Source organism: Cicer arietinum, chromosome 5 (assembly GCF_000331145.2).
Source record: "Cicer arietinum cultivar CDC Frontier isolate Library 1 chromosome 5, Cicar.CDCFrontier_v2.0, whole genome shotgun sequence".
In the NCBI taxonomy this organism is placed as follows: domain Eukaryota; kingdom Viridiplantae; phylum Streptophyta; class Magnoliopsida; order Fabales; family Fabaceae; genus Cicer; species Cicer arietinum.
The window spans coordinates 76,313,730-76,325,849 of record NC_021164.2 but is presented as its reverse complement, the minus strand read 5'-3'; the positions used below and the strand labels follow the sequence as shown (position 1 = coordinate 76,325,849).

Genomic DNA, 12,120 nt, shown 5'->3' with positions numbered 1-12,120 from the left:
TTTTTCTTTCTCTTCTATCTTTCTAATTAAATACAATTATTTTTGTCTTTATCATTATTTTAAATTCTTTTATATGGATGTGCATTATGTGTGCGAATATTTTTACTTTACATAGTCACATGAATTTTGACCGTTCGATCAAGATTAAACTGTTCAAATGTTAGTATCTACTTTAAAATATAAATCCTCCAATTTAAATTAGACGATAAAAATATATACACACTCGATACAAATCTTAATATAGGTTGTCTGCAGTCATAATATTCTTACTTCACGTGGTCATATTTAAAATCTATTTTAAAATTTAAATCATCTAACTTAATCGGACGATAGAGAGATATGTGCCCTTAATATAGAGTTGAGAGTGAGTGAGACTTTATTCTCCTTTACACAAGTTAGAGATAGTGGAGTATAAACATAAAGTCTCTTTAACAAAGATGTTCACCCTTCTCAATACTATTACTACTACTACAACAAGAACCTCCTTTTTCATTCACTCATCTTATATACATCTCTCACTCTTCTCTTTCTTTGCAACCTCTCTACACACATAAATCAAAAACAAAAACAAAAACAAAATCAAAATGACTCATCATCCATTCTTCCTCTTTAAACTCATACTAATTATCTCCATAACCACCATATCACATGTTACCACCACGAAAACAAACCAATCTGAGTTTTTTTCACTTATGAAACTGTCTCTCACAGGTAACCACCCTTTAGATTGGAGTTTCAAACTCGATAAACCGATATGCGCCTTCACAGGAATCACCTGTAACGACAAAGGAGACGTTATGAGTCTCGACTTTACAGGTTATTCGTCACTCTCAGGAAACTTTCCTCTAAATATTTGCATATACTTTCCAAACTTACGCATACTACGTTTAAGTAACACAAAATTCAAGTTCCCAACGAACAGTATAACAAACTGTTCGCACTTAGAAGAATTATACATGAACCAGATGCACCAGTCAGGAACACTTCCAAATTTCTCGTCATTAAAATCACTCAGAATTCTCGACTTATCATACAACTCCTTCACTGGTGAATTTCCAATGTCTGTTTTCAACCTCACAGAGCTTGAGATTCTTAACTTCAACGAAAACAATGGTTTCAATCTATGGGAGCTACCAAAGAGTTTTGAAAAGATGAAAAAATTGAAGTCAATGGTTTTGTCAACATGCATGGTGCATGGTCAAATTCCACCATCCATATCAAACATAACAACACTCATTGATCTTGAATTAAGTGGAAATTTCTTAACAGGTCAAATTCCAAAAGAGCTTGGTTTGTTGAAAAACTTGCAACAACTTGAACTTTACTATAACTATCATCTTCTTGGTAACATTCCAGAAGAGCTTGGAAATTTAACTGAGCTTGTTGATTTGGATATGTCAGTAAACAAATTAACAGGAACAATTCCATCTTCTGTATGTAACCTTCCAAACCTTCAAGTTCTTCAACTTTATAACAACAGTCTATCAGGTGAAATTCCACATTCGATCGAAAATTCGAAAAAACTTAGAATATTGTCGCTTTACGACAATTTCTTAAGTGGAAATGTTCCTAAGAAACTAGGACAGTTTTCAGGTATGGTTGTTCTTGATTTATCAGAAAACAAATTATCTGGTCCTTTGCCAGAACATGTTTGTAAAGGAGGTAAACTGTTATATTTTCTTGTTTTGGATAACATGTTTTCTGGTTTTATACCAGAAAGTTATGCAAACTGCATGTTTCTGTTAAGGTTTCGTGTCAGTAATAATCGTTTAGAAGGTTCTGTTCCAAAAGGGTTGTTAAGTTTACCACATGTTTCAATCATTGATTTGAGTAGCAACAATTTAACCGGTTCGATTCCCGAGTTAAACGGTAATTCAAGAAACTTGTCTGAACTTTTTCTTCAGAGGAACAAGATTTCAGGAAACATAACACCAACAATCTCTAGAGCTGTTAATCTTGTCAAAATTGATTTCAGTTATAACTTTCTTTATGGTCCTATACCTTCAGAAATTGGTAACCTTAGAAAGCTTAACTTGCTTATGTTACAAGGTAACAAGTTAAACTCTTCTATTCCTAGTTCACTTTCTTTGTTGGAATCACTTAACCTTCTTGATCTTTCAAATAATCTCTTAACTGGAAACATACCTGAAAGCCTTTCTGTGTTGTTGCCAAATTCTATTAACTTTTCTCATAATCTTCTTTATGGTCCTATTCCTCCTAAGTTGATTAAAGGTGGTTTAGTTGAAAGTTTTTCAGGTAATCCTGGTTTATGTGTTATGCCACTGTATGCTAATTCATCTGATCAAAAAAACTTTCCTTTATGTTCACATGCTGATCATAAATCTAAGATGAATACTATTTGGGTAGCTGGTGTATCTGTGGTTTTGATCTTTTTTGGAGCTGCTTTGTTTTTGAAAAAGAGGTGTAGCAATGAAGCGGCTTTGGTCGAACACGAAGACACGCTTTCGTCGTCTTTTTTCTCTTATGATGTTAAGAGTTTTCACATGATTAGTTTTGATCAAAGAGAGATTGTTGAGTCTTTGGTTGATAAGAATATAATGGGACATGGAGGGTCAGGGACAGTTTACAAGATCGAATTGAAGAGCGGCGATGTTGTCGCGGTTAAGAGACTTTGGAGTAGAAATTCAAAGGATTCATCATCAGCTGAAGATGATTTGTTTGTGGACAAGGCATTGAAAGCTGAAGTTGAGACACTTGGGAGTATAAGACACAAGAACATAGTGAAGTTGTATTGTTGTTTCTCAAGTTTGGATTGTAGTTTATTGGTTTATGAGTTTATGCCAAATGGTACTTTGTATGATTCTCTTCATAAGGGTTGGATTCATTTAGATTGGCCTACAAGGTATAGGATTGCACTTGGAATTGCTCAAGGTCTTGCATATCTTCACCATGATTTGGTTTTTCCTATTATTCATAGAGATATTAAGTCAACTAATATACTCTTGGATGAGGATTACCATCCAAAAGTTGCTGATTTTGGGATTGCTAAGGTTTTGCAAGCAAGAGGGGGAAAGGATTCTACAACCACTGTTATTGCAGGAACATATGGTTACTTAGCACCAGGTTAATTCTCATTCTTTCATACTTCCTTTTAGTTTTATTGCATAAATAAAATAAATTCTTTCATTTATATAAAAATATTTTATGCATGTTATTAAGGTTTCGTACGATAAATATTTAATAATATGATGTGTATAGTGTTTAACAGATATCAAATCTTTGATACTAATACGGTATAGAAATAGATAATTATATTCAATTATTTTTATTTTTTAAATTATTATTGATATCTATTTACCAATATCAATATTGACGTACTGTTGTGTCTGTGTCAATGCTTTATACTTAATTGATATATTATGATATAGTAAGTTTCTTGAATATTTATTCAAATGAATTTTTAATTGTTTTGAATGATTGTGACAGAATATGCATATTCATCAAGGGCAACCACAAAGTGTGATGTGTACAGTTTTGGTGTAATTCTGATGGAGTTATTAACAGGGAGAAAACCAATTGAGTCAGAATTTGGAGAGAACAGAAACATAGTGTTTTGGGTTTCAAACAAAGTAGAAGGCAAAGAAGGTGCTAGACCAAGTGAAGTTTTTGATCCAAAGTTATCATGTTCATTCAAAGATGACATGGTTAAATTGTTAAGGATTGCAATTCGATGTACCTACAAAGCACCAGCTAGTAGACCAACCATGAAAGAGGTTGTTCAACTTTTGATTGAGGCAGAGCCAAAAAGTTCTGATTCTTGCAAGTTGTTGCCAACCAAAGATGTGTCAACAAATGTTACCTTCATAAAGAAACCATTTGAGTTATAATCAATATTATTATTATTATTATTATTAAGTAGCTTAATTAAGGGGTAAGATGGATAATATAGAAACAACTAAGATAATAAAAGTAGTCTCTCTTGTTGTAATGTAATGTAATGTAATTGAGAGACTCATTGTAAAATGGATAACAATTTTCCATAATCTTTTTGTTTTTTTTTATTTTTAAGACAAGTAGTTTGTAGATTCTATCTTTGAATTTTGACTTTTGTAAAATTTTCTTAGCTTTTACAATGATGTACAGTATCCATATTTCCGAGGCCCACATACACTTGTCTACTCTCTCTTTATCAAATATATTGGGTAAGAAATAAATTATTAATAATTAAAGTGGTATTAATGATTATTTAAACTGTGTTGGAAGGAATTTGAAGTCTCTTTTGAATTTATAAAGTGAAATACTTACTAATGAACCAATAAGACAAATCATTGGTCTACTTGCTTTGTGGAATTTGGTTTTTTCCTCTTATATCATGATCACTATGATTTTGAGTGTTCAAGATGGCTCCAATGAAAGAAGCATATATGTTAGTGAGGACCAAAAGGATGTGATTCGCATGGAGCTACTTTATATTAATTATTATATATATAAAAAATGAAAATGGGTTATTGATTCTGAATACAATATTGTGGCATTATTTGTAAGTGGAGGAAAAAAAAGATGAATAAGAATGATTGATTGATGAGAGCATCTTGTCGCCACTTTCTTTAGCCAGTGAATGGGAAGAAAGTAGAAGCATTTAAACTTTTTTCTTTTCCCTCTTATTGCTTTGCTTTTTTTTTTTTGTGTAGATTGATTGTTTTCATAGAATGAGGCATCAAACATATTTAACCGTAGGTAGTGTGCCAAGAACCATATATATTTCCACTCACAACTTGAATGCCCCTTTAAATTATTGAAACGAATTTTTAAGTTTGATATTTTATTTAGCACAATCATTCTAAACAGCATAGGGTGTAGTATACAGTATATATATGATGCAAAGAAGGAACAAAGCCAAATCAAATTCATTACACTAAATTTAACATTAAAATTTAAGAGAATTAGACCAAAATCCAAGTACTACTTCATTAAAATCTTTACTTAAAAAATCCAAAGAAATAAAATTAATGTGAAGAAAAAAATAGTATAACGTAAATTTCGTCTTGAATTTTAATATAAATCTCAATTAGTTCTCATGAATGACTACAAAAATTTATTATATCAAACTATTTTTTATCAATTTTGTATATTTAGTCACTTTTCTTTTTTCATTTAATTCATAACTTGAATTTTGATTTATTTTGATGTTCATATATATATATATATATATAATATCAGCTTATAAATTTGTTATATATTCACTTGCTTTTATTTAAAGAATTATAATTTTTTTTAATACATCTTATGATTCATAATTTGATAATTTGATAATTTGAATCTTGATTTGTAACCATGATTTCAAGTATAGATTGATATACCATATTTATTTATATAGTAAGTAATGTACTAGCATAAAAATCAGGAAAAAGTAAAAGAAAACAATAATACGAAAAAACCTTTATGATGATTTAAAGCAATTCAAATAATAAAAAAAGAAAAAGAAAAAGAAAATAATTGGCACGTGCTTGCTACCTTGTATAATGCAAAAAAGAATAGATAGTTAGTCACACGTGTGTGTATGGAATTATATATTTGTTTCTGTACATTGAGTTGAGTGGATGGCGGGGTCACCTTATAGAAGAATGAGATTCACAAATACAACAAATATGCATTTCTTTTAGGTCCTGGCATGGTGGAGAGCCCATAATAAAGAGAGAGAAAATTAAAAGTTATAAGGTTCGGTAAGAATAGTTTTTATTTTATTTTACTTTTTTTCTCAAAGAAAAAGACATAAGGTATCAAGTTATAAAGCATGCTTGGCTGTGAGAAGAATCTAATATCAGGACAGGTATGTTCCTGTTTAAGTACAATAGGAACCCAAGTGTTACACATTAATACCCAACACACACATTTAATAATCACTGCATATTCTGGACTATAAATGATAACTAAATTAACTCAAACTTTAAAATAGAAATGTTATATTTATTTCATAATTTAATTGTTATATACTTTTAGACTAAATTTTTTTATATTATCAATAAATCACTAACAATATTATACATAAAGTTTTCAAATAATAATAATTGTGATTAATTAATTATATAAAATCATTAAATTGATCATGCATATATATATATATATATATATATATATATGATTTTTGCTAAATTAAATTGTCACTCCAATCAAAAGTAATTGATGTTTGTTAGAAGAAGAACACACCATTTGAACATGGATATGTTAAAATATGAAGTTAACTTCAAGTCCAATATCTGAAATGGAAAATGACCGATCGCCAATTAATCATAGATTATCAATTGTACACAGTTATGGATTGAGATATTGAAGGAATTTGATAATGAAATTTAAAATTTAATTTCTTATACTAAAATCAATGCCTTTAACTAATTATCAACATTAGTCTTATGTAGTTCAAAATATCTGTTATACCCAATACATTTTTAAAAATGGCTATTTTTTTCACAAGTATTAATATTATTAATATTTTGTTGTGATGAAATTTAATCTTAAATTTCTTTATCACTTTATCGGTAACTCTCCTCCAACCACAAGAATGACTAATTTGACTGGACAAAGACAACAACAATTTTCAAGTAACACATAAAATTAAACAGTGTGATATTATATGTTTATACTTTATATAATGCGTGCACCCCACTAGTGTATTAAATTGTACTTAATAATAAGAAAAATCTAATACTGCTATTGGTTATTTTATATTTTCCAATGGGGGCTGGATGAATTTGACTCTGTTGACATAGTTGGGAACATTGCCAATCTTAGGCAGTTGAGAATTCCACGATGCCAAATTGCCAATTATGTCTTACTGTTTTAGAGTTGAGTGGCGCACCCACCTCCAAAAACAGTTTCTCTCACTACTCAGGTATTGCCACATTTCATGCTCAAATTGTCAAAACACCTTAAATAATAATAATAATAATAATAATAATAATAATAATAATAATAATAATAATTTGGTCACCATCGATTTATCGTCAAGAAAACTCAAATAAAATGTTCATAGCTAAAATCGAATAGAAAATTCTCAAATGGCTTCGATTAGAAATCAGATTTGCTGCGATCAAATAAATATTACATTCATTCGGTCTGTATATTAGTATTTGTCTGATCTTGTTTCTAAAAAATGTAAACTTTAGTTTCATTATTTAAAATATCAAATTAAATTTAATCTTAATTCAACAAATTTTAATTGCCGATTGTAGGGAATTCCGAACCCTTGAGTTCAGGTTGAGTGTCAAGATGTTGAGTTAGGTGAAGATGTTGTTTGCATCAAAATAACATTAGAAACCGTTGTGGGCTCTTACTTATAAATGTAGCCCAATTATAAGCTGAAAGTATTAGACCCAGACCAGCTCTACAACCAACCTAATTTTACGAAGTTTGTATTTTTTATTTTCTTTAATTTAAGATCCATTCATTGTTGCTCTGCTTTCTTTAATTAAAATTTATTTGTCTTAACTTTTGGTTTGTCATGTGATACTTTTATACTATTTTTTCTTCTAAAAATATTTGTGCTGAATCTTACTTCAAGTGAAAATCAACTATAACAATTGCATTTAGTAAAAAAAAAAAAACTATAACAATTGTATTAGTATTAATATATAATTTAATTTATATACATTATTAGTATACAAAAAATTTATATTGTTATTATTAAAAAAATTGATTTTTATCATACATAACTCTAAAGTTATACCTAAGAATTGTTTAGATGAACAAATAGTATAAAGTATTTTATATTGAGAATGTGTGACAATTAAATTGATTAATATAATAATATATATGTTGATAAAAATTATTTACAAATATTATATTTAAATTTTAGTTTAACTAACAAATATCAATATTGTTAAATTGAACGTCTTATTTTAAATTCGATCTTAAAATTTTAAAATTATAAATTAATTATAGTAAAATTTACTAGATAAAAAAAATCGCTTACAAATCCAAGTGTTCCAGTTTTATATCTTGGTGATTCTGTTATGTGGAAGGTGATTCATTTAATTTATTTGTTTAGAAATGTACAAATCGGCAAAATCATTACTGCTATAAGTTTAACAAGTTACTAGTGTATTATTGTTTTTTATGTTTGTTAGTGGTGGGGTGTAAGCTAACATATTCCATCTTGGTAATATTACAAGTAAAAAGATATTTTGGATTTTTGTCATTATTACTATAATTATTGAATTATTTAATATTAAATTTTTAATATATCTTTTATTTATTTCAAAAAAATTTAATACATATAATTAAATATTTAATATTAAAAATAGATAATTTAATTAATTTAATTTGTATAATATATAAATTTTAAAAATTAATTAAGTTAAATAAATTTTTTAGTAATTATTAAAATAATTTGGTTTTACTTATAATAATGGAGTTTACTACTAACATTCAAGGCAATAAAACAAAAGCAGTTTTTAAATGTCTGTCGTAATACATAAATGTAGGAGGGCGGCTAATTTCATTTATTGTTACCAACATAACTATTTATTAATTATTTAAAAATAATTAATTACACTCATCTACCTTCTAACATTATTAGTTATCACTGCTACTACTTTAAATAAAACATCCCTTTGTTTTGCATGTTCAGCTGTCGCAGGATAAAAAGATAGTACTACTATGAAGAAAAGGGATCTGGAATGCATGCACTTTTAAGATCTGTGACAGTAGATTAAAATAAAACGATCTGGATTTTAATTTGATTTTATTAGTTTTGTTAAATATAAAATGTTGACTCGATAAATTAAATATAAAATGCAAGCTTCAAATTTAAAAAAAGAAAATTAAAAAGACTATTACCGTTATTAGTAATAAAGATACACCAAACAAATGAATACAATTGAACTGAATTGTTTTATATATAGTACTGATTTGTTGAAACAATTTTAAAAAAATTAAATAATTTTAATCATGTAATTATTATTGTGTTACAAATTTTATATTAATTTTTAAGAGAGATATCGGGACCGGACATTAATAAACCTCCGTACCTTAAAACAAAGTTTTATTGGATATTGGTGTAACAATTAATAATAATATTAAACATTTTTTTACAACGGTAACAAACATTGTTGGATATTAGTACCCTACTAATCAGATTTGTTAATTTATTGTATCTAATATTCTTTTGCTAATTTCTGATAAAAATAATTACAATTCAATTATGTTGGATTAAGGTTTTGTTTTGTAAAATTTATTGATAGTTGATAGTTTATAGTTGATAACTCTTAAATTAGTTGAATGTTTGGTAAAACTAACGATTTAATTATTTTACAAATGAAAAATAACATAAAAAGATATTTTTAAATAAAATTTCAAACAAGTTAATAGGTAATGTTATGTATATATATATATATATATAGAGAGTCTTTTTGAAAATATATCTTAAAACAAGTATGAGTTTGAAAGGTTAAAAGATTAGTGGTTTTAGACTTGAAGTATAATGCATTAAAGAAAAAAAGTCTAACAAATAAAATGGCAGCGAATTTAAGTTTTTATTAAAGCAAATGCATGAATTTAAAAGAACTAAAAGTAAATATGCTGGAAGTAAATAAGTGACTTGAATGTAAAATTGTAAGTGAAGGTAAGTGAAGTAAAAGAAAATGCATTGAAATGTCGGCGAAATTAAAATGACTTGAATGATAACAATTACTCAATGTTAAAGGAGCTTTATAGATATAGAATACATATTTAAGTTTTGAAAAACGTAACTCCATTTTTAGAAACTGGCTTCAAAAATTAAGTATCCAACCTTTATTTTTTAGTAGAAACTCTTATTTATAAATAAAAAATTGAATAATTGTCATTTAAGTGACATACAATTTTATTTGACAGTTATTTCTACTGAATTGTTTTAAACAACTGACTACTTTATTTAGCTCAATTATCATAATCGATAATCATAAATTTTAATAAACGTTGATTTTACCCTTTACTTCGACCACATCTCTTTGTTGACAAGTGTCTAAGTCACTCGGCAATATATTTTCAAATTTCTTAACAACAAACACATACAATGAAAAGCTGGATTGCAAGTTGCAACGAGAAAAAACAAATACAGTAACACTAATTAAACCCGATGTATAGTACAATATATAGAATTAAACATTGGGGAAGTAATACTAAGAAAGAAATAACAAGTGGTGAGAGACAGGGAGCATGAGGGCGAGACCAAAAAGGTGAGACCAAAAAGAGGTGCACAATAAAATCGTTGAGAAATGCAATAAAAGCGATTATGACACAATTTAGGAAGTAAGTCAAAAATTCGTGTGACACTCCTTCTAACGTCATTTCACGCTTTCACTGTCAAAATGCTCGAACAGTTGAACTACCCCCCCTCTCCTTACGCTATTCGCTTCGGATCTCCTCCCAAACTGCCCCTCTCCTTTTTTTTTTTTTTTTTTTTTTTAATTTAAGGGATTCATTTATTATTTTTATAAATTTTAAATATTAAATATAATTGATTTTTACGATTTTAAATACTAAAATATCTATTTACTCATAATTTATTAAAAGAATTAATTTTGAGATTTTATTTTTCGTTCACTTCAAACGAATATATATGGAGAAGGTTACTTACTCTAATTTTTCATCTCTAGATAACGTTGTTTTTATTTTTGGTACAATATATTCTTTTCTTTTATTTGGGATAAAATGTTTCTTTTTTTGCAAGTACATTTTATTTAAAACTTAATTATACTTTGAAAATGTTTTTATATTGTAAATCAATTTCAGTAGTTACCTCATAGATACATAAACACTTTTAGTTATAGTTTAAATCTTTTTAAAGTTATACATATGATTAAATATAATTTGTTGATAGTGTATTTATTTTTTTATAATGATATTGTATCAAATATAAACTCCTATGTAAAGTATGAAAATGAAATGAAAAATGAGACATACACCATAAATGTCAAAGTAAAATTAATTAACTTAAACTATTACAAACTTCGTTTCATAGAAGTAGATTAATGAGCATCTACACTTTTATAACTAGGGATATGTTTGGGTTGAGAGAAGATGTGAAGAAATAATTACCAAAAAGAAAAATAAAAGAGAGATATTGGACTTTTTTGATATGCGGAGAAATAAGAGACAAATAGAGATTGAGATAGTCTGAGTCCCATAACTTTTTGCAATCTTCTCTTATTTGATATAGAGAAAGACAAACCACTATTTGATTTTTCCACGGATGTCTTTCCCTTTTTTGATTTTTTCTTTTTTACAATTTTTGAAAATTAATAACAAAGTAGGAATTTTTTTTTATATTAAATATATATAGTCATATTGTGGAGATACAATCTCCTAAAGGAGATAAAAAAAATTATTTCATATAGTTACAACTTTCATATCCGTATTACGACTTTTGAAATGTAAAAAAATATAGTATTTTTATATATTAATTTTAAAATGAGATAATTGACAGACAATTTTTTAATCGATATCAATCAAATCACAATTTTATTTATAAATATAATAAAAAATATTAAATATACTTATAAAAAATATCATCGATCATCGTTAATTTTTTTTAATATTTTTAAATATTAATCTATGTTAGACTTCTTATGAAAGAGATGTCCTCCATAACTACTCTATTTTTATTTAAATGAGTTTGAATATAAATATCTATAATAAAAACTAAACTTAAATAGGAAATAGAATAATAATATTTTACTTTTTACTATAGTAATATTTTTTGATATAATTGTTCGATTTCTTAATTTAATTTCATATTACATTTCAGTTATTTATTTATTATGATTGAGTCTTTTATTTAGTTTTAAGTAGCAATTTGATCATTTATGTATTCAAATGTCAATAATATTATCATTTTTTTTTACAAAAATTCAAAAAATTTGTCAAAATTAAAATCTATAAAATTAAAATTTGTCAAAAAAATTTATCAAATCTTCAAATAAACTTTTATTTTCATTATTTGTTTGTTGTTGTTAGAGATAGAAATATGAATTTAATTGAATATTTGATTTATGCATTTGATGAATATAAAGTTACGTGAAATTAAGTTAAAAAATAGTAGAAATAATTATGTCTAATTTTTTTTATTAATTTAAATAAACAATAAATAAACTGAAACCATAAATAACATAAGTGAAGCAA

The 12,120-nt window shown here is 26.8% G+C and overlaps 1 protein-coding gene across 1 annotated transcript; it reads left to right on the top strand.

Annotated features, from left to right (window-relative positions):
- Positions 1-448: 448 nt before the first annotated feature.
- LOC101493648 (receptor protein-tyrosine kinase CEPR1) lies at positions 449-4,125 on the top strand. The gene is made up of 2 exons (XM_004501015.4): positions 449-3,084; positions 3,448-4,125. Exons 1-2 carry the CDS (start codon positions 585-587, stop codon positions 3,846-3,848), a joined length of 2,901 nt encoding a protein of 966 aa, XP_004501072.1. The 5' UTR covers positions 449-584; the 3' UTR covers positions 3,849-4,125.
- Positions 4,126-12,120: the final 7,995 nt, after the last annotated feature.

Excerpts from the sequence above, each read along its gene's own strand:
- LOC101493648 (XM_004501015.4), top strand. The coding sequence starts at position 585 with ATGACTCATCATCCATTCTTCCTCTTTAAACTCATACTAATTATCTCC. Across the intron at positions 3,085-3,447 it reads ATATGGTTACTTAGCACCAG|AATATGCATATTCATCAAGG; the intron begins GTTAATTCTCAT and ends TGATTGTGACAG.